Source organism: Pararge aegeria, chromosome 18 (genome assembly GCF_905163445.1).
Source record: "Pararge aegeria chromosome 18, ilParAegt1.1, whole genome shotgun sequence".
Classification (NCBI taxonomy): Eukaryota; Metazoa; Arthropoda; class Insecta; order Lepidoptera; family Nymphalidae; genus Pararge; species Pararge aegeria.
Genome location: NC_053197.1, coordinates 13,744,358 through 13,771,568, shown reverse-complemented (window position 1 = coordinate 13,771,568; position 27,211 = coordinate 13,744,358). Strand labels below are relative to the sequence as shown.

At 35.2% G+C, this 27,211-nt stretch overlaps 2 protein-coding genes and 1 non-coding gene across 4 annotated transcripts; 1 reads left to right on the top strand and 2 right to left on the bottom strand.

Moving 5' to 3' along the window:
• Positions 1 to 3,048: 3,048 nt before the first annotated feature.
• On the bottom strand, positions 3,049 to 19,330 carry LOC120631432. Its single transcript, XM_039901012.1, has 5 exons — positions 18,863 to 19,330; positions 16,649 to 16,950; positions 12,491 to 12,573; positions 8,939 to 10,270; positions 3,049 to 7,426 (listed from the first exon to the last, which is right to left on the bottom strand). The coding sequence occupies exons 1-5, from the start codon at positions 19,011 to 19,013 to the stop codon at positions 7,171 to 7,173; spliced, it is 2,124 nt and encodes a 707-aa protein (XP_039756946.1). The 5' UTR covers positions 19,014 to 19,330; the 3' UTR covers positions 3,049 to 7,170.
• Positions 15,362 to 15,476, bottom strand: Trnal-caa. The gene is made up of 2 exons: positions 15,439 to 15,476; positions 15,362 to 15,406 (listed from the first exon to the last, which is right to left on the bottom strand). It is a non-coding gene; the product is annotated as a tRNA-Leu (tRNA).
• Positions 19,331 to 20,476: 1,146 nt separating the features above from the next.
• Positions 20,477 to 26,876, top strand: LOC120631595 (tethering factor for nuclear proteasome sts1). Of its 2 annotated transcripts, none has more exons than XM_039901239.1 (3): positions 20,477 to 20,599; positions 23,214 to 23,410; positions 24,144 to 26,876. In XM_039901239.1, exons 2-3 carry the CDS (start codon positions 23,224 to 23,226, stop codon positions 25,016 to 25,018), a joined length of 1,062 nt encoding a protein of 353 aa, XP_039757173.1. In that variant the 5' UTR covers positions 20,477 to 20,599; positions 23,214 to 23,223; the 3' UTR covers positions 25,019 to 26,876. The 2 variants fall into 2 exon arrangements, with proteins under 2 accessions (XP_039757173.1, XP_039757171.1); XM_039901237.1 differs by having other exon boundaries at positions 20,525 to 20,640.
• The last annotated feature ends 335 nt before the right edge of the window (positions 26,877 to 27,211 follow it).

The window sequence follows — 27,211 nt, the reverse complement described above, 5'->3', positions numbered from 1 at the left end:
TGGGTCTCGTACCGGAATTAGAAAGGGTTAAGGCTGTAGTCCACCACCCAGTGCGGATTGGTGGACTATTCTCTGGTAGAAAAAAAAAATGTTGTCCTCTCCCCGGTGTGATAAATTTCTCCTACCCATGCAAGTCTTGCTGGATAAATATATCCAGCAAGACTTGCATGGGTATTATATAATCTGGCCCGTTCAATTTATAGAGCTATCAGAGACTGCGGAATGTATGTTTGGGTTGACTCTTAAGAAAAAGTTGAAAATATCTTAGTGTCCTTGAACTCTACAGCTATTCGGGGCGTACTGTTATCATTTTGTGTCCATTATTTTTATGATTTGGATTGATGAGGGTGTGAAAATTGTGCAATTATATATCAATTTATGATAGAGCAACAAAGAGCCTGTGATATGTCAGCATGGTATGTGTAGTGCATATATAGGTTAAGCGCGCACATATATCTCTTCAATTATCATCAATAGCCTTTAACAGTGCACTGCTACCCTCTGCCAACGGGAGGGTTAGCCCAAAATCACGCTGGGTGGATGAGTTGTATTCGCTTGGTCGCCTCGTACGACACTTGCGGGTAGAGGAGTTGTATTCTGATCTGCAATCACCAAACTGATAATCTTCCTCTTCCTTAAAATTATTTATTAGTCAAGGTCATTTAGATTGCTCATTCCATATTTTATCCTTATATTACCAACTATATATATATATACAGTGGTGATAATGTTTAAGAAACTGAATTAAATACATATGTTTACCTTTTACTGGTATTGAAACCTAATTACGAAATGTTTTAAATCATTAAAATTTTTGGAATGTAAAATAAACTCAAATATCCGAAATGAACATATTTAAAGAATGGCATGGCACTCAACATATGCGACAAATTTAATTAGCCTTTCCTATGATTGTCTTTTAACCCGTACATTAAATTATAACTCTTACTAAAAAAAGTTAGTCGATGGTGCGCGCTTAACTAAACCCCACACTAATTAATGCATCACAATACACAGTACAAAAGATGGATTGTGAATAGAATGTAATTTATATATTATGTTAATTATTATGTGTTAAATCTAACCTCAACACGAAGTGTGAGATATATTGTAGGTTATATAAGTTTAAATTCAGCCGATACAATTGTAACAATGTGACAATAATGGGTAATCATTTTTTAATAGAAAATCCTGATACTGCGCATTTTATGGATCATTAAAAGGTTTTTGGTGGTTCTATGTTAAACGTTCTAATCCTATTCCAATTCTCATGAAATGTAAATAATAATTTCAAAATATTATTTCCAACACATTTAATTAAATAAATAATGACTTTTAAATAATTATAAAAACGTCTGAGAATTGCATCAATATATAAAAGTGAATAAGAATCGAATAGATCAACCGTAATATTACATTAAATAAGTTTGTAGACAGTCAAGAACGCACAATTAAAATTATAGCATTACCTTCATTTCATTTTGTAATCTTAAGCAAGAACCAAGAACCGTCTAACTAATGGTCCAAGGGCCACTTCAAAAGCGTCACAAAGGCAGACGCCTCGTACGACACCCGCTGGCGTGGTGACAACTACATTCTGATCTGCCGACATATATTTTCTCAAGAAAACCAAGTCTGTTGAAGCTAAGGCCAAAGAAGGAGTACTATATATGTTCTCTGCGGCGTGCAAATCGCGACAAATCAAAAAACATTTGCACAAAGAGCTTGTATCTTTATTGGTTGTACGCAGGGCACAGTGGACGCTGATTGGTCTTAGCTTAAGATCGTTTATTTAAGTTTAAAATACGCGCAGTACCAGTCCTACTCATTTTGTACACATTTTAAATTCACATCACAATAACAGTAGTAGTATTGGAAGATCTTAAAGTGTTGATTTTAGAGGTTGAATTTTGAATCGGTTGTCATATCATTGCGTTGTAGTTTGTTCAGCATCTCTTTTATACTATGATTCCGATAAACATACAAAAAAACAAAAGAAGAAGTACATAAAATATAAGTAAACGCATATAATAGTTCCTACTTAAAATATTGCATCTTGTGTTGCCCGTGACATCATATAATATGTTGTCAATGTTTAACCTTCAAAATCAACAAAAATATTTAAAGCGTCGTAATTATATCAGTAGTGAGAATAAATCTTAATTTTTTACGCAAATAAAGACATGTTTGTCATAGTTGTTTACCTAAACCTAGTTTTATAGGCTTATGTACTTTTTAAAATGACATTTTTTTATTTTATTTAAATACAATTATTATTATCTCATTATTGTCAAGGTATGAAATACTTTGTAGGAATATAATTGTGCTTCCATGTAATATTTTGTTATATTGTCATTCTTTTTTGTTACCTTTTTCAAATTTGTACTTTATATAATTATAATAAATAAATTATGATTTCAAATTTACCGTGTTTTAATATATCCACCCTGAATAATGTTTTCGCAGAGGGCAAGGACTCGTAGCCTACATTTTTTATGAAATAGTTGTTCTTATACCGCGGCGATAAAGTTGAAACTTGATCGCATAAGGATACAGTTACCTAGACTTTAATTATTTTGCGAGCCAAATACAACGTAAACACCATACCGATAGGCTCATAACACACTAAACTAGTCTGATTACTAAACGCAAACAAAACCCGCTTGTGTAATGTGCTTTATGCGTACAGCATATGAAAGATTTCAAACCTGATAGGATATGAACCCGCTTGTATATAGGGAATAGTGCCGTTAGTCTGCCTAGACAAAGTCTGATACCCTGATATCTGCGCTGTAACTTTCAAAAATGGCAACTCCGGTGACATCTCGTTGCGAGCTTCGTAGTTACAATTTAATATTAAAGACATCATAATTGGAAAAATTTATAACCGATGTGCCCGATTACTTTTTACCATTTAACATAGACAGTGGACACATTATGGGCTTACGTTTTGGAAAGTATCCAGACGTTCTCAAATGCACATTTTTTTTTAAATAACTGAAGTTTATAAATGAGCAATAAAACACCAGATAGTTATAAATTTATATTTCTTATTGATTTATACAAAATTCAATTTCTGCCTTAACGTTGATTCATAGAAATAACAATATTTATGATAACCGCTAAAAGTGATACTCTAAAAATAGGATTGAGAAATTAAGTGAATACAAGTAATTAGCATGGGCGTACCCATAGCATAATCTCGCAGAAAATGTATGAACTCTCTTAAAAAGTCACTTTTGAAATATATTTATACCCCGTTTTACGGTAAGTTGAACAAAAAATGGTGACATTAAAAGCTTATTAAGTCATCAAGTCATTATATCCATTTTTCTGCACTATATAAAAACCCATATATTAGTGCAACACAATGCAGTAATAAAAATCAGAATTTTATACATAAAACTAAAAAAATCACTAAGTCGTCAAAGATAAAATAAAAAGTAAATATCTATTACGTTCGGGCAGGCATATTCAAATGAAAAGGACGATGGTCAATACCATTAAGTTATTGAAGCTTGCAAATCTTTTTAAAATATTCAATAACAATTTTATCTTTTTTTTATCATTTCAAAACCGATTTATATTTTAAACAGATCAAACTAAATAGATTAACGCCAGAATATAATAATATCAATCTGATCCAAAATATTCAAAAGCATAATTCATTTATTTCAAGTAGTCCTAATATAAGTACTTTTGACATTAAGTCTGTCTGTTTGAGTGTCACAGTGGTTGCAAAGGCAGATTCTATAGCATAACAATTCAGCAGAAAATTCGGCAGTTGATCTTTTCTAACCACAGCATTTATACAATTAACACTCTGTCTTGCGGGAGATGAAAGCAAACCGATATGCTTCTAAGCAACTTTTCTTTAAAAATGTATCAATTGTTTAGTAACCTCGCTGTAATAAATGTGTTTTAATACCACTTAAACTTAGTTAGTACTCCAATATTAGCTTCGCAGTCAAGTCAGGCAGCATTGAGTGACAAGTATGAGATTATGAACCCAAGTTAACGTATTCGATCGCGTGAATGTTAACTACGATTTAACTTATATTGGGAACGCTTACTGTCACTAGATGGCGCTCTATCGATACCATATATCGTACTTGGCACTCGGTACCTATTACAAACAGACATTTATTTATCAATTCGTATTTTTGCTCAAAGTTAGTAATAGTAACCTATCTACAAGGACGAGTAGAAAAAGGAAAGGACTACGAAATTCTATATGCCAGATTTTGGATGAGAGTAATTAATTATTAATTTCAGGATGGTACACCTCTTAAACATAGGCATGATTACCAGTGGCGTGCATACAAAGTATGCACAGGGAATGCACTAAGTGGGCAATAGATATAAACTATAAAAAATCGCCAATCTGGGCTATAAAAAACATAAGGATAGGCGTTGTTAGAGTTATAAAAAGCCTACCTAAAGTTTTTATACCTTGTACTGGAGATTTTTTTCATTATATATAGTCTGCATCCCCTGTGCATACATACCCTCTGTGCACGCCACTGGCACGATAATATTATCAACAATTTATGACCAATAATTTGTACATGGCATCTTATAAGAATAATTTTACTCGAAGTAAATATAACCAACATTTCCTTATTGCCTGTATAATTTACAATATCAATGCAAACATGAACAATCTATTTCACAGACAAAACATGTATGAAAACCAAATATAAAGAGTAATGACTACAACTATTATCGGTTTTAATTGACAAAATTCGGTAGCGGTAAGGAATACTCATGAGCTGTCCAAAAACAATCGTTATCAATGAATTAGAGGCTTTTTTGCATTATATTGAGATTTAAAAGACAACAAGTTTGTTAGATTTATTGAAGCAAAAGTAACAGCAGTCGTACTAGTATCGATATATTAACTTAGGCAGAAAGGCATTTCCAATAGAAAAATCGCAATAAAAGGAAAAGAAATGTTTTTATGACTATAAAATGACATATTACATAATTTCATATTCGCAATGACAATATTTAGATTCATTCTAGTTTAAATCCCTACCTTAGATTTAACAGGACGTGTTATTAGCATTTTGTTAATGATAGTATCTGTAAGTACGCACGTTAAACAGTCAAATCATTAATTTAAGAACTCAAGAATGAACTGACCGACTTTTACAAACTAAATTCGAAATCAAAATACTCCGAAACAAAATGAAATTAACATTTATAATCTCTTTTAAAGCTAAAAAGTCAGAAGAAGGCAAGAAGGCCAGAGTATTGCTTTAGCAATCTGTGACCTCAAATACAAACACAAGCGATGTTAAGGTTGTCACCACGTAGCTTGCTATGAAAACTTTAAACAGTCTCTAAATAATGTATTGATTCCAGGAGAATGTCGCGGAACAAAAGTTTGCTTATTACTCTGAAACGCTTTCAGCATATTAAGTATTCCAGTCTTTTATATTCCATGATATTTTTATTTATTACTTCCTATCCAACATTTTATTATCCAACAACTGAAACGATAATTAAACGTGGATTTAAGTATTTTTTGCAGTGCTCATAATATGTAAAGGTAAATAAGTCAGTGGTTTTTATTTCAATTAACTGTCTTAAGTAAACTGTAAAAAAAACAGACAAGTTTCCCCTAAACCTATCACGCCACACCATCTCTGTTAGATAAGATGACATAACGATTATCATTCTGTTTATAATCTGCCTATATCTTAAACATAATCATGATTATATTCGCTACATATATTTTAACTATACAAAGACACTTGCTAACCGCACATTACAGCCACGATAACTTCATCAGCACCACTCACTATTAACCTACAATATTAAGTAATATACTGCGTATGTAGAGGTCACAGAGATCTGGTCGACTAGACGTGGCTGTGTTACAGACGCCGAACACATTATTGGGTGGAAAATGTGCAATGTGCGATCAGCATAACAGAATTCTAAATTACAATTTACTAACCCTTGTTCATTATTTAACCTAATTTCATTTATTAACCTTTGTTAGATTTTCACTTTTGATACATCCAAGAAACACGAATGTTAATCGGCAGAGAGATCAAAAAAATATATTTTTACCTTTCAAAGGTCTTATCTATTTGGACATACGAGAAATAGTACACAAAAAAATGTTCAACCAAGGCGGTGACGTGAAATTTAAACCTGTAATAGAAACTGAAAGCATTTTTATGTACCGAATAGTTGATACCTTTACGTATCACTAGATGGCATTGAGTGTTACTTGATATAAAATACTATTCTTTCATATTTGAGACAAAAAAAAATTATATACATTTTTGTTATTTGGTATTGAAATTAATACAAAATTGCAGGCAGGTAGAAAACTCAGTGTTTTAGTACGTTCAAGTATCACTAGATGTTACGTACGTTCAAGTATAACATGATATACAAAAATTAACTACATTTAATAAAAAAATATAAATATTTAACTTTAATTTAGTTTCTAAATTCAATTTATGGTAAAATACTTTTTAAGTTTATAATAAGGTAAAAAGCGTCGCCATCTAGTGACACTTTTAGGCACAAGAATACCAATGTTTCAACTGTCCGCAAGATGGCATTGCTTGTATTGATTTACTGTGACGAAAATTGATAAAGCTATAGCTTTAAAATCACGTTTTTATTAAGCTGCTATTCGCTTTGCAATAAACCGGTGCGTCTTTGCATATATTTTCACGCCGCCGCTTACGGAGGACTCGTTTTTTATATTCACTTCTGGAAGATGAGTTATGCTTTGTCTATCATAAGATGTCAATTTTGAGAGCTTGTAGATATTGCGTGATCGTAATAGTTTTTTTTTAATAAGCTAGCTATTGTCTACAATCTCCGTCCGCGTTTATTACAATGTCCGTGGGTACAATTTGTTTTTTTTGGATAAAAAGTAGCATATGTTACTCTCCGTCCTTTCAACTTACTCTAACAAATCAAAAAGATTGGTGGCTTAGTTATGTCGTGAAAGAAGGACAAACAAACAAAAATGCAAACACACTAAGGCATAAGGATTGCGTAATAGATTATAGACGTAAGCTGCTAAAATTTTCGTCTTAAATTAGACAAAGCATAATTCACATTGATTTATTATAAAATATGTGGCTTAAAGCCTTAAGTGATTTTACTTTCCTCACATTTACATTTTCGCGGTTCACCTCAATCCAAATCTCCTGGATGCAACAAAGATTTATCCACTTGGGCGTAAGAGAAGGAGTCAGCTAACTCCTGGGCGATATCCGCTTCGCTTTTGACCTCCGGTATCGAGTCGTCGAGTTCGTTGGCAGAGGTCACGGAGTTCGGGTCGCTGAAACTGAGACTCGTGTCCGCATCATCGCCGTAGCATCGCCGCTTGTGGTCGGATGGGAAATTCCGGGAGGAATAGTTCTCTACTCGGATTGCTTGAGTTGTGTTACTGAAATAAGAAATAGGGTTTTTAGTGAAACCTTTTTTTCAGCAGATTGCCAACATCAAAAAAAAATTCAAAATTCAAAATTCATTTATTTCAAGTAGGCCTAATTAATAAGCACTTTTGAAACGTCAAGTCAGTCTGTTTGTAGTGACTCTATAACGAAGAAGAGTCGGCAAGAGACTCAGCAGATTGCTCTTTTCCAACATCATTTTAAAGTTTAACACTCTTTAGAATTTTTCTGTTTTGTGAGAGATGCGAGCTGAGTGGCCTGCTACCAAGCAGCCTTGTCGTTAAGGAATTCATCAATCGTGTAGTAACCACGATTTGTTAAATGTGTTTTAATATATTGTTTAAACTTATCATCATCATCACATCACATCACACATCATATCAACCTATTACCGGCCCACTACAGCTCACGGGTCTCCTCCGACAATGAGAAGGGGTTAAGGCCGTAGTCCACCACGCTGGCCAAGTGCGGATTGGTGGACTCCACACACCTTTGAGAACATTTTGTAGAACTCTCAGGCATGCTGGTTCCTCACGATGTTTTCCTTCACCGTTAAAGCAAGTGATATTTTAATTACTTGAAACTCAGATAACTTAGAAAATCGTGCGTGCTGGGATTCGAACTCGGCCCCCCGAAAGTGAAGTCGGGGTCCTACCTACATAAATACTCCAATAACATATATAACTAACATATTCAACACTTTGCAAGGAACACGTCCTACAATGTACCACCCTGTGTACACGAACCTGAGGCGTAGGTGTTAAGCAGTGGCGCGCACTTCATACATGCACAAAAGCTCTGCCTACCCAATATTTTTTGTATAACTCACAAATGCGAAGGATTGTTCCATTTTATGGCATCTTTCTTTATGCATACCCTGATAAAAAACGCTGTGCACGCCACTGGTGTTAAGCCTCATGTGTCTGTAATTACACCGGCACCCTTCAGACCGGAACACAACATTGAAACAATGCTGCTTAGCGGCAAAAATAAGCATGGCAGTAGTAATCTCCCCAGACGAGCTCTGGCACAAAAACCTGTACTAATACTATTATGGGTCGGTCGCGATAGGAAATAGTCAAGTAAAGAAAAATTGTCAAAGTTCAACCTTACAAGCGTCGAACGAGCTTAAAAAGAGTATCAATAAAAGCATAATAGCATATCAAAATACGTGACGTTTCAAAAGTGCTTATAAACTGGACCTACTTGAAATAAATGAATGTTGAATTTTTTAATTTTTGAAAAATAATAAATAAGTTTACTACGGCTACGCACATCGCCGTCTAAAAAGTAAGCGTAGCGTGTGTTATGAGTACTAAGATTACTGGAACACCCGGACACTGGAAAATATTCATGTTCATGACATTGAATTTTTTAGATAAAGTATCTACAAACAAAAATTCAATCTTGCTTAATTATATTTTTATTAAGACTTAATGACTTATATACTTATTTTAAATGTACTAAACTAGTTTATAGAGTTTTTATAAGTTAAACTTTCTTACCTGGTTTTCCTTAGAATAGGCCTCCCCATCTCCACTTGTAACTCCAAAGAATACAGCTTAGCTAACGACTCTAACTTTTCCTTCTCCATAGGATCTTGAAAACTGGATAATTTGAGCTCAGTCTGGCACGAGTCCTGCAGAAACTTCGACAGCTGCTCATTCGCTGCACTAAGAATGAGGAAACCTGGTCTTTCTTCCCTTATTCTCCTGCAGCCAGCCCTTATTTCCCTCACTTCCGCCACCCCAGCGTTCATTGAATGCTCGCTGTAATAATGGTCGCTTTGGGGAGACTTCTCGCTCAGGTTCAAATCGCTAGACGATGTCTTCTGCAAAGTGAAGTTCGTACGCGGTGTCTGACCAAACTCTTTCTCCGACTTCTCTTGAAACGCCTGAAAGGACTGGTAGAAGGACTCATCCGCGTTTTGCCCGGACGCACTCGCGTTCATAATATCGCCGAACGTCGAAAAGGAAGAATGCGGCAGAATCTCTTTTTCCTTCAAAATTTCGTCTTCAACATCCACAACTGTCTTCGAATCGGACATCATTGCGTCATCTTCGTTCCCCGAATCGACTTTCGGCCGTTTCTTTTTGAACCTATTCTTGCAGTTAGCCCATCCGCTTTTCACTACAGGTTTCTCTTTTTTCAATCTCTTCGGTGGGGGCATATTGCTGACAGATTTCGTGCAGTTGTTATTGATTGATTTGGAAGATTTGAAGGTGAGGCTTTTGTTGAACACTTTCAGTTCCTCGATGCCGGGCCAGTCTGTTAATTCATCGTCACCTTCTCTATCACTATCATTTGTGATAACTCCATCTGAATCGCTACTGCTCAAAGAGCTGCTTTCGTTCCCTGTACAATCCATTCCAACATTAGCCTCATCAAATAGCAAAGGATTTCTCAATGAAGAGGGCGGATGAGTTTTGTTCAGAATCTTTATTTTCCTCTGATACTTCGCTTCCAAGTGGTTTTTACACATAGGATTGAAAAACGGGGGTAGATCCGTCGCTATTCGGTAACCTGTTAGTTTGGAGAGTATTGGTGTACCATTTTTAGACGTATTCTTGTATACAAAGTTGAAACTGGAACTTCCCGGGAGTGAAGTTAACGAACAAGGTTTCTCTTCCTCTAGATTCTGTGGCTGCAAAACAATTTTCCCCGGTTGCAGAACTGTGTCCTTTTTCTTTTTTTCCAAGTCGCACTTCCGAGATTTTATATCGTTTTTGAAATACGCCGATTTCGATGTACAGCCGCCACTGAAAGATCTCTCTCTCATTTCACATCCATCGCCCTTATCCCTGTGGGACCATTTACGTTTACCGCAAAATATGTTTCTGGAAACAAAACATTGTACTTAATCACATAAATTTATGGCAATATTTCCCCGCACAACTAAACGGTGTATTTGAACACATGAATTATATCTTTGGGGATATTTTCCCGACGCAGTTGCTCGCAACTAAATAATTTTGACTTTGACATTGGCCGTATTATGGCTTCACGCCAAAATTTCTAAATTCTAGGTCAACGGGAAGAACCTTGAAACTGTTCTTTACAGATACTTAGGAGCGGTTAATAACCCCCGCAGGGCTAGCACAGGGGACACAAGGGATATAATTAACGGGAGTCCGACAAATGTTTTGCAGGGTAGTGTCGAACTATCGAATTTGTCGGACTACCCAATTCCTCATAATGGTTGCCTGGAAGAAATCACTAAAAGTGATAAGGCCGCCGGCCACAAATTTAAATTACTTTTACCTTTGTTGTTCTTTTATTTATATCTGTTTTGTACTTAAATAAATATAAATAAATAAATATACTACGACAATACACACATCGCCATCTAGCCCCAAAGTAAGCGTAGCTTGTGTTATGGGTACTAAGATAACTGATGAATATTTTTATGAATAATATACATAAATACTTAGATTATACATATAAACACCCAGACACTGAAAAACATTCATACTCATCACACAAACATTTTCAAGTAGTGGGAATCGAACCCACGACCTTGGACTCAGAAAGCAGGGTCGCTGCCCACTGCGCCAGTCGGCCGTCAAACTGTGTGCAATAAAGTATTTTTGATTTATTTCGATTGACTGATTCTACGTCAACGATGACTGTCAAAAAAATAGACATGTCGGATTATAGGGGGCACCGGATTACCCGGGGTCCACTGAACTTTTGTATTTATTTATTATTTGCGTGATTGCAGGTTAACAAATTTGGTCTTATAATATAACATAACAACACAAAAAGTACGTAGAACAGAAAATCTATAAAAACAGCGTATACTATATATGTCACTAGGATAGAATAATTACAATTATAATCATTTTGCTATTTATATATTCATCTGAAATAATCAGTGTTATTGTTATCCTGTTGGGGGTATATGGCAGTTATTTTAAACCCAGACCCTTCGGTCGGTTTTTAAGCGGAATCGTCGTCGCTTGATCGCTTGGCTGCACGTCTTTGTCGGTAGGGTTGGAAGTCCCCTTAAAGTAAACCCTTGCCGAGATCGATCCGAAACCCACTTATATTGGCGAGCTATCAGAGCGAACCAGCCATTGGCGTGAACAGGGTTTTTTTTACCCAAACTGCGAGCCACTAGCTAATTTTCTATACCGATTTTTTTATTCCATTACAAATTAGTCCTTGACTGCAATCTGATCTGGTTGTAAGTGATGAATCAGTCTAAGATGGTAGCGGGCTAACCTTTTAGGGATTACGGTAGTCAGACCCCTAATAGGTTTCTACGCGAAATCGCACCGTAATACTAAATCGCTTAGCGGCACGTCTTGGTCGGTAGGGTGGTAACTAGCCACGGCCAAAGTCTCCCACCAGACCAGACCAGAGTAAATGAAGAAATTATAAGTTTCCAAATTACACCTGCCGGGAATCGAACCCGGGACCTCCTACTTAAATTCACAGCGCTCACCGCTGCGCCAAGGAGGTCGTCGATTACTCGTATTTTGTCTATACGAGATAATCGGTAGGCAATTTTCTCGCGGTGCACATGCTAGCCCTACTAGGCATCAAGCTGGAGGATGACATTAAATACAAAAATCCTATACGAGTTATATAAAAACGTTTAGGGGATTGAGTATACGCTTTTATAATATGATTCCTAAGGTGATTTTGGACCTGCCAATGCACAAGTTTAAAGAATTTGTTAAAACACATTTATTAGAGCGAGGTTACTATACAATTGATGAATTTTTTAATGACAAGGTTGCTTGGAAGCATCCGGCTCCGCTTTCAGCTCTCACAAGATAGAAAAATGAATGTTAAAATACAAAATGTAAATTGTTGATGTTGGAAAAGAGCAACTGCTGAGTTTCTTGCCGACTTCTTCTCGGTAGAATCTGCCTTCCGAACCGGTGGTAGAATCACTACAAACAGACAGACTTGACGTTTCAAAAGTGCTTATATTAGGCCTACTTGAAATAAATGAATTTTGAATTTGAATTTGAATAGGGTAGGCAATGCTTTTGAGCATGTATGGAGTGCACACTACGAACTCCTTAATATTATTTTTAGGTACGTACCTGTCCGGTTTCTGTTTGTTCCCGTGTACGAGAGGCGAAACGCTCTGTGTTTGCTGTACGACGGGCACTGGTATTGCGTTGAGCTGAAAACAAAAATAAAATCAGCTGGTGTATCTTGTACCACACAACGGACAGTTCATTTCTGTCAAGGTGTTTTGGCAAAGTTATATCTATTCTAGATCGACGACGAATACTATTTACATCCAATTTCGATTCGATTAAAGTCAAAGTCAAAGTCAAAAATATCTTTATTCAAGTAGGCCCACAGGTGGCACTTTTGATGCGTACATAAGAACCACACGGTAGTGAGATGATGGCGATAACCACATTCGTAAACTTAAAACTATAGCTACGAGGGTTCCAAACGCGTCCTGGTCTAAGAAGAAGCCCACAAAAAACTTAGCCGGGTGTTTTTTTTTTTTTTTTTTGTTATCACCATCTCACAATGTCATTTTAAATTATTAGAAGAGCAACCTGGTTAGAGCAATAATTTACACCCAAGCTTTTTTATCGTTTACGTAGTCCTTTATACTATAATAGGACTTTTCTATAAGCTTACGTTTAATACAAACTTTGAACTTTTTAAGAGACATCTCCAAGATGACAATTGGTAGTTTATTGAAAAAAAGTTGATTAAAATAAACTACCCAGCATTAGGGGGCATTGAGGGGTTTCTTATTTATCCTCATGTGCCAGGGGGGTGGGCAGGGGAGGGCAGCTACCTACCCTCTGGAAATCTCGCAGAAAGTGTACGAACTCACCTAATCACTAATCAAAGTTTAAAAGTGGCCATATATGTTTTGTCAACCTCCCTGGCGCAACGGTGAGCGCTGTGAATTTAAGTAGGAGGCCCCAGGTTCGAACCCGGCAGGGGCAGATTGGAAATTAATATAATTAATAATACCTGGTCTGGTCTGGTGGAAGGCTCTGGTAGTTACCACCCTACCGACAAAGACGTGCCGCTAAGCGATTTAGTGTTCCAGTGCGATGTCGCGTAGAAACCGATTAGGGGTTTGACTACCATACACACTAACAGGTAAGCCAGCTGGCCGCTACAATCTCGACTGCATCATCCTTACCACCATTTGGGTGACATTGCGGTCAAGGGCTAACTTGTAGTTGAAGTAAAAAAAAAAGTGCCAAATTTTAAATAGCACGTTCAGTAAGTAGACACTGGACTGGATAAAGCAGGATCATTTGTGGCTGTTTACACTACACACTACTATATATATATATATATATCTATATAAATAAAAGAAAGTTGTGTTAGTTACACCATTTATAACTCAAGAACGTCTGGACCAATTTTCATGATATTTGATTTTTTGGATTCCTCTTCGACCGGAATAGGATAATAAGTATTAAAATATAACATAAGCTTAATATAAATTAAGCTTTATTTGCTCACTCTCACTTAACAATAATTCATTGTAAAGTCAACATCTCCTGAGGATGCTCCGGTTTCGGAACGAAACAACGTAGAGGGTCAATGCCGAAGATCTGTTTGGTGTGGAGTAGAAAAATTGGAGAAATTATAAATTACACCATACAGATTATTCAGTTATTCGCATTCGCGTTATTCGCGAGTATAGCAAATTTTAACTTAATTTTCATAATATATCATGGAATTCCGAAAAACAACGCTTACTTCTATCCAACACACTATATATATATACCTAAAGTTTTTTTGACGTGTCTTTGTGTAGCAAGACAAACTTCCGCGAACGATGTGACCTAAAAAATCGGACTTGCCCCTCTCCATAGGCAAGAAGATGGGTGTCCTTACTATCCTAACTGATATTATAAATGCGTGTGTTTGTCTGTTTGTCCTACCTTGCTATACAACCATTCAACTGGTTTTTTGGCATACAGATAATTGAAAGTATGGAAAGTAACATAGGCTTCTTTACAACATAAAAATTCTAACGGTGGTTTACAGGAACAATTACACAGTATTATTACACAAAAAATCGTGCAGTTGTAGTAGCCCAGTTCGTTAAACAGCTTTCGTACTTCGGAGAGCACGTTAAGCCGCCGATCCCGTTTATTATCACCAACATGATTATAAACGTTAAAGCCCACCAACCGATTGAAGAATATAAGAAGAGAACTGTGCAGTGGGATTTTAAAAGTGGCTAAACATGACAGTGGCGTGCACTTCATACATACACAAAAGCTCTGCCTACCCTAAAATTTTTGTATAACTCATAAATGCGAAGGATTTTTGCATTCCTGGTCAATAACCCTGTGCACGCCACTGAATGATGATGGTGATGATGATGAGTATCCTCAAAGACCTATCTCCAAACATTTCAAGATAGATCACCGGAAGAAGTTTTTCGGTTTTAATGGCATGGATTTCACGGAGTGGGACTTTAATATTAAAACCCGTTTCGAAAGACTGTACATTTATTTGCATTGTAATTTTGTAGTGTAATTATTTATTTATTTACAGTCTTTATACATAATCCAGCATAGTTATTGTCTTTTATACATAATCCAGCATAAGTTTCAGCATTATAAGTTCAAAAGCTAAAAGTTGATTTATATACCAAAACAGATAATAAAGCATCAGGAGTTGAAAAATAAATCGTTGGTTAAAATCGTCCCTCGTGATTTTTAGACTATGTCTATAGAAAATACCAAATTTCACCAACTCTTAAATTCAAATTCGATTTAAACTTTAGAAGAAGTGTTTAGACAAAGTATTCAAGTAAACCATTCTAATTAGCATGTTTTTGATGTAGGATAATTTTATCACTTTTAGTTAACTGTTAAATATTACTTATTTTTATTAAATGTAAAGTAATACACTAAATATACAATTAATAAAAATAAAATATTAAAAGGAAAATAAAACCAAAAAAGTTATGTCAGAAGTGGGATTCGAACCCACGCCCTCAGAGAGGACCAGAACAACTCGAACCCGTATGTACGGGCAAGGGAACCTTGAGTCTGGCGCCTTAGACCGCTCGGCCATCCTGACTACTGCTAGCACCGACGAAATTATCGTTCAGTAACTGTTAGTTCGTTCGAAAGTATTCCCACATGATTTTTGCACCTAGTAACAAAGTTCAATATACTCTACCAAACCAATTGCTACAATATCGGATTTCAATTATTATTATCACTATATTAAAAGACAAATTGTTTGTTGTTTATGTTATTTAAATACCTACATGAATGAAATTTATGGTTTTATATCTGGATGGATTCAATTAATCGATTCGCCTTATTTTTGTTTGCTACGCTGGAAAATTTACATATTAATACGAAAAAAATACATTTTTATTATATTAATCGTATAGAATGGGAACTAATAACTTTAGATACAGACCGGGTATCGAACCTGGGATCTGGTGTTCTGTAATGAAAAATGCGTACACCTAGTCCAACGAGGCGGATAAAATTTATGTATCAGGCACAATTTTGTATTCTTTCCGTTTACGGAAAAGCAACACCCATATAAAGTAACCGCTTTCGCAATGTTGCGATCGTCTTTCAACAATTCTATAATAAATAATTAAAATTCAAGTATCTGACTGTTATTTCGGAAGAACAGTCTCTTGTAAACTTATGAGATTTATCTACAAATCATCCTTCTTTCTTGGCCAGTTTAATTAAAAAGTCCTTCAAGATGTTCAAGCATGTTTAATTAATGCCACTTTTTCATGGTACCTAACACTCCTCCACAATCTTTGTTATAATATACGTATGTATAATAATAACAAGCAAAAATCATCAAAACTAAAAAAATTCACCTAAAAAATTATCTAATTTATTGTAAGAGACCGAAAATTTATTTACTTCTCAACACAAAACAAAGATTAATAGTTTGGTTTGATTGTTTGTTTTTTAACATTATTTATCCCAATAACTACCAATATATAAACTACAGCGTGGCAAGTAAAGGCCAATATCAAATTGGTCTTTGAAAGGGTACATGAAGTATTCATATTTATCTTGGATCATGCTTTTAAGTCTGCAGCCCAGGATAGATTTCTTTGGAAAAAATATAAGCACAACTAGAAGAAGAAGAAGAAGAAGAAAAAGTCTTTATTGCACATACAAATATAAAACCAGGTTAACAAAAAAAATCTACACTAGATGTTAAGCGCTGTAAAGAAGAGGAATAATGACATTAAATTAATAACTTACCTCGGTAGTTATACTCAATATTTCAATCGGTGGCGACCTCTTTCCATCCGCATAGTCAACTGGCATCTTTTTATACTTCCGTTTCCTCCTGGCATTTGCTGGCCTGGTCGGTGAGAAGTTCTCATTGAAGGAATCAGACTCAAAGTTGCCGATCTGACAATAGTGTCGTGATTTTAGGTTAGTTGACTTGTGTATGCTGAGGTGAGGATCGTCAGAGTCTGATAGAGGCTGTGTGATGAGCGGGGCCTGGGGCGGACTGCTTGAGCTGCCATCTTCAACTAAGCTCACAGCTACAGCAGCAGCTGAAAAATTTCATTTATTTTAGTAAAATTATTAAATGCGAGTTTGCTTTGGGTTATTAAATTTATAAAAATTCAAAAGAAATTGATTATTATCCCAGACTAGACAGTATCCTATCTCCAAGATAAATAAATAAATAAATATACTACGACAATACACAATCGCCATCTAGCCCCAAAGTAAGCTTAGCTTGTGTTATAGGTACTAAGACGACTGATGAATAATTTTATGAATATAATACACATAGATACTTAAAATATACAGATAAATATATGTATATTATAAGTATTTATGTATATTATTCATAAAAATATTCATCAGTCATCTTAGTACTCGTAACACAAGCTAAGCTTACTTTGGGGCTAGATGGCGATTGTGAATTGTCGTAGTATATTTATTTTATATTTATTTATTAATATATAATATTTGTATGGATTTTAGCATCATTGCCATTTCAGCTCAACAAGTTGCTAAGGTGCTGGAATGGCGCTCTTTTCACAAGGTGGACAGATGACATCAAACAAGTTGCAGGGAGCTGCTGGACACAAGCAGCACAAGACTAGTATTCGGAACTCAGGAAACTTATGTCCAAATTTGGACGTCTATTGCTTGACATGATCATGATGATGGATTCTAACATAACAAAGTGAACTTAGAAAGTTCTGTATTAGCATAATATTAAGGCTTAAGGCATCAGAAGAAAACATCTCCATATGCTATAGTAAAAATAGATAGTTTGTACAAATGTTTTAACATGCTGATTTTAGTCATCACTTTGAATTGTTTTTCAAACTTCAAACAGACTATTTAAAGTGATATGGTTATGTAAAGTTAAACAGCACTACAAACCATATGATTATAGTGTGATGTTCTGGTATACATAAAGCAAGTGAATATGCAAGACCTTGAGCGTGTACCCTGTACACCCCATAATTACAATTGGATAACTTTACCTCAGTGTGCAAAGAAATTTTACCAATATACTGCTGATGATGGGAAAATATGTAATTGTAGTAGAAAATTTGCCACTTAACTAGGAAACGTTTTAAATCTATTTAATAGGCCGGCTATGTGTTTCCTTCTCTGAGCTACTGTCTCAAGCATATAGAAAAATAATTGTGAAATGCTAATTGCGGGTTTGGTATGATCACTGAACTCAACATAATCCAATAGCCATATTGGTATAACAAAAATAATGAGATGATGATTTTTTAAGCCATTTTCAGATTACACAATTTATATTTATATAGAATGTTTTATAATTTTGCCCAACTAATCTGTGTGCCCGTTGCCAAAAGCCTGCTCCAATCCTTTCCAATCTTCACTATTTATTCCTTACAAAATTACTGCATTCTATATTCTGCACCAAGACATGGCCAATTTGTTGGTGTCCATGTGTGTGGAGTAAATATTTTGTATGAAAATTAAAGGTCAGAAACCAAAAAGTTATAGTATAGAGAAGCTGATCTTCACATTATTTCAGCAATGTTAATCTCCTAAGATAATAAGTTTACAGGCCCGGCCATAAATTGTTAGCAAGGTAATTAATTTTTCTAAAGGAAATGTTAGTTTCAGCCTTTTTAGACAGCACATATTATCACCATCCCAACTAATATTATAAATGTGATAGTGTGTTTGCTTATTTCTTTGTCCTGTCCTACCGTCACATACGAATAAATTTGAATGGTTGCATAGCTAGGGCTTGACTTGATAGAGTTATTTGAAAAGCCAGAGAGTAACGTAGGATTTTTTTTATCACAAAAAAAACAAACTGCTCCCATGAGATTTGTATAAAAAGCACACAGAGAAACCTGCCAACTCGCACTGGAGTATTGTTAATAGTTCAAAGCATTAGAGGGTGCTGGGGACATGAACAACAAATAACATAAATTTTATAAATATAAACAAACTAACGCAAGTTTCCTGCGGACCTGGTACGCCTCCGCATTCCAAGCTTTCTTCGCTCCTGTTTGCCACAGTTGCTCTCCTCCAGAGCCAGGTTTAAGTCATGGGATAACCTTTCCATGGTCCTTAGACCTCCTAAACTTCGCAAAACCACACGCATAGCGCCATCGATATACGCGCCATCTAGAACTTACTATGGGACCGGCAGTAGCATATACTTTGTTTACTTTAGTTCGCCCCACTTCGCAACGACCTTTCACGTACTATTTTTTTTATTTAATAACAAAACTTACTACTATCGAACACTTTTTGTAATTGAGTGGATTAAATATAAAAACAATTAGCAGTTTAATGTAAAGTTACTAGTTAAAACAATAAAATAAGCTGAGTAATACGGTATAATTTCCAAATGTTCCTCTGTTCGTGTATTTGTAAACTTTATTGTTATTACACAAACTGCTGTTTATGTATATCAAAAAATATTACATACACAATAAACACACATTACTAGCTTAAAAGTTACAATTTACACAAAATACAAGTCACACACGAAACACTTCTAAGACAAATTTTGTGTGATGTAGTACTTAAACATCCTTGAAATTGAATGAAAAAAAAAGTTTTAGTTGTGACAGATTTTGACTTTTCAATATCAACCACAGATTCGTAATCAACAACCAACAGGCAAAAGTCAAACCAAGGGCTTCTTCTTCTCTAAACTTGTGTAGGCGAGCCATAGAGGAGAACGGTTGTTAGCTCATACGGGTGTGAAGAAGCTGTTCGCCTCGCCTCGTCACCGCTCTCCCAAGAAGGCGCGGGTTTATAGAAAAGATCAAAGTGGCGAGCACTACCACCATGCTCGTGTTGTGCTTTTATGTTTAAAAGACTACTAAGTAAAATAAAAATATTATTACTAAATATTTTAAATTATTTATTATTAATGAGACTTGTTCAAGTTCTTTTAACTTCATTTACCAGACTTTACCCGAGCGCGTGGAGAGCTACCTTTCGCCTTGGCATCACTCGGCGCCGACGCGAGTGGCTCGCTTGAGTGCCTCGTGAAGAGCTTAGACTAAGAAGAGGTTCACTCTCGTACACGCAAGGTTGATACGTAACGTAAAAGGATGATTTCTTGGTTTTGGTCCTTCCACCCTCATTAAGGCAGTGCTATATGCAGGCTTGGTAAGTAATATAGTTGTGTTGTTGTTCATTATTTTGTACAAAATATGTCATACAATACATTTTTCAATGTTACAAATTTTCCTGTTTTATTCTTTATCAATTCACGAATAAAACCAGATTTTTGTAATTATGGTAGCGCTCGCATAATAAAGACATAGGTGCCAATTTGGATGGGGCTACTTGTTGGTGTAGATTGGACTGTGCGTGTATGTGAACAACTTGTTGCTGGAGTGTAAGTGTAGTTTTCGTTTAAAATATTAATTCAAATAAGAGTCTCTTAATATTCAAATACATTTTTAATATTGTAAGGTACTCAAATAGAGATGAATTTATCGGTGTTGCCTTCTCAAACCCGTTTATTGTTTAAGTGTACACTTGCTCATAGAGGTAAATCCAATTTAAGTCGGGTGCAATGCACAAGAGGTCATCCGTATAATACTACGGTTTACCCTTTTTTTTGAAAGCTTTGATTCCTGAACTGCATTTTTCAAAATGACCGTTGTTTGCTGTTCCGCATCTGTCAATTGTCAATTTGTGCGCCAATTTTACTTTTATTTTATTTGAGTAAGTTTATTTATTGGTTTTTATCAAGAATTATTTGACAAGTGAGTATATAATGTGATAATATAATTTAACGATCTGTTGTACAATAAAAGCGCTAAAAACTTATCCTAATATGATCAACGTAAGAACGACAATATTCACAATTTTAACCACTTGCATTTTATGTGTTTTTTATCTAAATTATACTTTAAAGCTCGTATTATCTTATCATTATTGTGTAATTGAATCATGATAGTTAGATTGGTCATACTTGGTTTTTAATTTGTACGTTATACAGTCCTGAAACCAGTAAAAGTAGATATCCTAAAGACCCATGCAGTTTTAGACCGAATCCTAAAAATATTTTTAATGCATAATGCAATTTACACTGAAAATAAGACAACTACAACTATTATATTAGTCAAACAAAAGCGGGAATATTAAGTATTACATGTGTTCCACTGTAAAACTAAAAAGTTCGTTACGTTTAGTCACTTGGAGCAAGAAGATAATACCATTCAATCTATATTCACCACCTATGTTATCAATAGCCTATAACAGTCCACTGCTGGACTAAAGACCTGTCCTAGTGCGAGGGTTTCACTGGGCAGACAAGTTGGTTATTGCAGTAGACCGTAATAGTAGCATAGAGGATATTGCTGTTGTTGATTACTTTACCTTGGTTGCCTCATACAACATCTGCAGGAAGAGAATAGTTGGTGACCACTGTATCTGTCACTACTACTGTATATGTTAACTACTATGAGTAATTAGCACCTATGTTAACTATTATCAATTATATTTCATCAATTTTGAGTAAGGAACAAATCAATGTATTACTTATCCCAGAAGAACAACTACATGGCATAGATAGGAGATTAGATATTCCTAACTAAGTACACACAGCATTAATTTATACAGCGCAAACCCAAAGACAAATTAATATTTATCTATGGGTCGGCAGATTTGATGAATAGGTTTAGCACTAAGGAAAATCTCTGCAGGTTTTTCATTATAATTATTCCTCTAATAGTGAGGCCTTGACTGTTATTCCATCAAAATTCATTTATTTCAAGTAGGCCTAATATAAGCACTTTTGAAACGTCAAGTCTGTCTGTTTGTAGTGACCCTACCATCGGTTCGGAAGGCAGATTCTACCCAGAAGAAGCTGGGTAGAAACTCAGCAGTTGCTCTTTTCCAACATCAACAATTTACATTTTAACATTCATTTTTCTATCTTGTGAGAGATGAAATTCATCAATTGTATAGTAACTTTGCTGTAATAAATGTGTTTTAACATATTCTTTCAATTTATGCATTGGTAGGACCAAAATTACCTTAGGAATCATATTATAAAAGCGTATACTCAATCCCACAAATGACTTCTGTACCTTATGCACACAATATACAGATGTCACTAATTTATGACCATTTCTTGTAAGTCAACAGTTTATGTCCACTTTATGTTTATAAAGACTAATATGTTGTCTTACAAATACTATATCATTACAAATATATTGTGAAGTATATCAGATGGTAAGTGAAGTGTTGTTATAGATAATAACAGGCTGTCCTGTTAGGGGTATGAAATGGTCACTGTTCTATTTTATTCAGTGATAGCGCGTTTATCATAAGATGACATTTGACATGGAAAGAGTTTTGGCTGTTTGTAGATCCATTTAATAGGAAAAATTATCACATATATTATTTTTGTATATAAACATTTAGTGTGTATCCACAATCTGCATTGTGTTGTGTGTACACCAGCTGTGAAATATCAGTTTTGAAGCAGTTTTTGAGGGGATTGGCAGGACTGCATCAAATGTCAAAACTTGTTAATTGTCACTAAGGACCTGTGTTAATAATATGGCATAACGTTTGAATGGTTATGCCTTTCCTGCTCTGGCATTTGAAACATGCTGTCAGTTGAAGTGTGACAAAACACTGCATTACTATTCTGACGTTATGCTATTATTATTAGGGCCTTATGTGACCAAAACCTATCAAAAAATCATTAAATTAATTGAAAGCGGTAATAAAAGCAGGCATCCTATTCAGACTTGAGTTTTATCTCCGTAACAACCTCTAACTATTTAGAGTTAAGTTATACTGAGGTAACCTATGGTATTCTCAAAGGCGTTTGAAGTCTACTTGACTATGACAAAGTGGACTAAGACATAAACCCTTCTCATTCGGAGAAGTAACTGTGCCCTGTAGTGGGTGGATGGCACTTTTGATGATGATGATCTCTCTCACTTTAGTCGGCCCCTCATGACTGCTATGGCCATTGGGTCCTGTCTTTGGCCATTTGTTTTGCCTTATAGAAGCTGCAGGCACCAGTTTCTCTTAGTTGATCTGGCCACCGGGTTGGAGATCTGCCACAGGGACGTTTGCCTTCTACATATCCAACCACTATCAACTTTTCAATGCTCTCGTTTCCGCGTCGTGTGATATGTCCAAAATAACTAAGGATGCGCTGGAGGCAGATGGTAGAAAGACGTGTTTTAATTTTAAGTTGTGAAAGAATTAATATATGTTTGCGCTTGGCAGTCCACGGTATGCGTAACATTCGCCTCCAGCACCACATTTCTGATGATGATTTCTGTTGATGACGATGTTGACTGTAAAATTTCAGGTTTTGATTGATGGAAGCGTCCCCGGACGCCCCGCGGCGTACTCGCGCCGCTCTGGCTGAAATACCTGCCCGGCTCGACCGCCTGCGCGTTACTCCGCTTAGACCCCTCACCAACACAAGGGAAGTGTCTCCGTCGCTTCCACCAGGCTACCTCAGCCCCGCGCCCTCGCCTGACGAGTTCCTCATACAACAAAGAGGTACTATTATGTCCTACTACTAGAAACTCTGTGTCCCATATGTCCTGGTAACCTAACGTAACCGAAGAGAAACTTAAAGAGATAAATTTTATGTATGTCCATATAATTATAACACAATTTAAAAACAAAATGGACAAAAACAATAGCAATATTAAAATTAAAAATAAACTTTTGGTGTGGTGAACACAAAATGTGTCATTAATTCGAAAGTAATTGTATTGTATGTTCAAAGTTTATATGAAACTAGCGGTCCCTCCCTATTTTGAAATCGGATAAGTAGTTCCTGATATTGTCGCGTTTAAGAAAATAAACATACAAACAAACTCTTCAGCATATATTAGTATAAAATGTAAGCTTATAGAAAAATGCTATTTTAATATTAAGGATTACAAAGCACGATAAAACAGCTTTGGTATAAATTGCTCTAACTTCATAATATTAAAGAATGTAGTTATCACCTATGTATGATATAATATAACGTATGAACGCTTCATAAGCCTGTGATAGGCGTACGAACTCATATGGACACTTTATTTTCTCGTTTAGAATCGCCATTATACAGTAAAAATAAAAATCAAGGATTTAGAGCTTGGACTCTAAACGTTGCAGTAGGGCAGCTTCGTGGACTTTTATTATTCTAACATGATAATAATGTGGTTTTACGCGCCAGAGACACATCACATAATTGAAAATCATTTACTTAATACATTAAATAACCTTTGTATATTTTTAGGTCGCAAACGTCTCCCAACAACATGGTCTCCTGACATTGACATCAAACGTAACTCAACGTTTCACTCAGCAGTGCGCACGCCCCCTAAAAATACACCAGGGCGTAGCTCCCCACCCAAACTGGGGGTGACACTACGATCGACGCCCAGAAAACGTCTTCTACTCGGCGACATCGAAAGAGTACCCCTCACGCCAGAAAAGATTGACTTCAGTGACATCAGTACACCCCAAAAGTTCAAAATCAACAGCCCTATCAAAGGCACGCCGCCAATCAAAAGGTGCCGACTCGACAGAACTTTCGACGGAGATTTCAAAGGGCCTTTAGACACCGCTTTAAAAGGCTTGAGTCCTACACAACTCATACACATGATAAAAAGAATAACGCATAAACATCCAGAAGTTGAACAGGAGATACGTAAAGATATGCCCGCTCCTGATATGGCGCCATTGGAAGAAAAATTGTCGTATTTAAAGTCGAACATATTCAAAAGTCTTCCTACATCACGCTTAACTTCCAAAACTGATTCCCCCGCTTATTCCAGGGTTGCTACACATATAACTGCATTCAAGAAGTGTCTTGTCGAACAAGGAAAAGTACTTGTAGAATCCCAGCATTGGGAATCTGTTATGAACTATGTATTCCTTGCTTGGAGCTATGTTAGGGCGACACCTGTATGGGATAATCAACCGCATAACACTCAGAGGAAACAGTGCTTTAAAGCGCTGACTAATTTTTGTATGACAGCCCTCAAAAAGGGGGGATTCGGCAAAGTTTTTTACATGGATGTTCAAGAAAAGCTACAAGGAATGGAAGCAGATAGCGAGGAGGTGCAGTCTTGTCTTAAATATGTCAATGGACAATTGCAAGATTATTAGTCAAAAACTTATGAAGCTCCAATAATTTCTTGATAGCGTCAATTTTATGATTTTAAATTTTCATAAGAATTAATTGTTTGGGAATTTTCGGCCATGAATATTACGCGATTCACTTAAATAAAAATTACAAAAATTAAATATAGGTACATCAAAATTGTATGATATTTTCCCATACAGATTTTGGGTATTTTTCAATTAAAAGCACAATTTAAAAGAAAAAAAATTAATACCAGTTTTGCGTTTAAGTCTTTAGATAATTATGTATGTATTAATTTTAAGAGCAATGTAATTTTTACTCTGCACACAATTAATTTAAGATGTTTTATTCTTTTTCAGTTTTTCTCCTTTTGTATTTAAGAATTTCTGTGTATTTTTTGTTAGTGTAATTTGAACCATGTTGTATTGTAATACCAGATAATTCACGGGAAGCCTCTTTGTGGTTTAGGAACTGACGAAGTTTGATAATGGATTGGTGACCGACGAATGCCGTTATTCATTACCATTAAAAAACTAAGAGTGGTGGGTCTATGCTCTATAATCACAATTCCTAAAATGCTCAGAAATGGGATTTTGATGATGTCCAGTAATTTAGTTAGTATGCTTCAGATTTAGTATTTGCAATCAAAATAAATCAGGGTTGGAATCAGGATCTTAAATCTCTTAACAATTGTTAACGCATCACATTCGCCATTGCAATTGTTGACGTCAATTTGATATCTATATTTTTGACGTGTCAAAATGACGTCTAAAATATTTCTTGCGCAGTTATGATTTCAATGTCATAAAGAATGGATGGCTTATTATTTAGATTTATATAACGCCTTTGTAGGTACTAAGTTACACTTTGTTGGATTGGCCTAATTTAATTCTCGTACTATGAAATCTGGATTAAAAATATAGAGTACAGTGAGATGGCCAAGTAATATTTAGCATAATTTTAGGCGTATTTTTTGAAACATGTATAAGATTATTTTTAGCTTACTGCATCTAAGCTCCGAACTTTGACTTTGCTTTAACGTGACAACTAAAATGAATTACAATTGATAAACTAATTTTCTGCTATGCTATAATTGCTTTAATAAGTTTAAAGATAAAGTCCAAAGTTTAGTGCTAAAGGGTATGGAATTGTTATGACTAACTGATTTTTTATGATAAATGAAAAGCAGTCTAAACATAATTCAATTTGAAATCAACTATGAAAATAAATCACAATATAGAAATCGGCTTGATATTTTTGTAGTTTTACAATATATAAGGCTAATTCTTTTTCTTTAGTTAAAATTGTATAATTTTTAGTCTGAATTGTATAAAATTAAATTTAATGCATTATTGTATAATAATGTATTAAATTTAATTTTAGAATCAAGAAAATTGCCGAAAATCAAATAGTTTAATAGTGTAGTAGTATAATAGCGAATTATGCGAAGACCTCTTATCCTGGAGAGGAGGCAATTGAGATTTCGTTACATAGAGCCTGCCCAGGAAAATAAAAAAAAAACTCGCGAAAATAATGCAGAAAAAATCCAACAGTTTTTCAAGTTTTTACACTTACAAATACTATGTCCTCAGAACAGTTTTTTTTTTTATTATCCTTGCAGGCTTTAAATTGTTTACAAAAATGTCTTCTATTATTTTTAGATTATGTAACCCCTCCTGGCTACGGCCCAAAATAAGATGTTATCGTATGTTGCCTTAATGGAAGGAATGTGCCTTTTACAATGTAAGTTAGATTTCGAATCAAAAAGTACATTGATTGACAATATCAATATCGTTTTATATCAATATACTGCGATTTTTAAGGATGTGCATACTTATATGTTAAGAAATTCGTTGTTTTAAATAAATCATGGTTTTAATACCAAATATTTTTATTTATTATCAAATTATGCACGAGGTCAGTCGGTTAGTACCCACCTGAACTTACACTGAAACACCCATAATAAATTATCACTAAAACTTGATGATTACAATTTAAAAAAAAATTGGTTGTCTGTAAAGTCGGCTTACTGACGATAGTTGAACGTGACAACGTCGTAAGAAAATACTGATGGAATAGTTGCATTTTTCAAAAGAAAATTTTAATTTTATTTGTTTGATAGATATTATCGTTTCTATTAACAATTGACACCAAATTCACTTTTCACTGCACTTCATCCTTGCCGAAAACATGTAAATGTAGTATTGTATAGAAGC

Bases quoted from the DNA above. Each gene is read 5' to 3' on its own strand.
- LOC120631432 (XM_039901012.1), bottom strand. From the start codon at position 19,013: ATGCGTGTGGTTTTGCGAAGTTTAGGAGGTCTAAGGACCATGGAAAGG. The intron at 12,574-16,648 runs GTAAGTTATTAA...TTTTGTTTTCAG, and splicing joins TATTGAGTATAACTACCGAG to CTCAACGCAATACCAGTGCC. The intron at 7,427-8,938 runs GTAAGAAAGTTT...TTCTTATTTCAG, and splicing joins CCTATTCTAAGGAAAACCAG to TAACACAACTCAAGCAATCC.
- LOC120631595 (XM_039901239.1), top strand. From the start codon at position 23,224: ATGGAAGCGTCCCCGGACGCCCCGCGGCGTACTCGCGCCGCTCTGGCT. The intron at 23,411-24,143 runs GTACTATTATGT...GTATATTTTTAG, and splicing joins GTTCCTCATACAACAAAGAG to GTCGCAAACGTCTCCCAACA.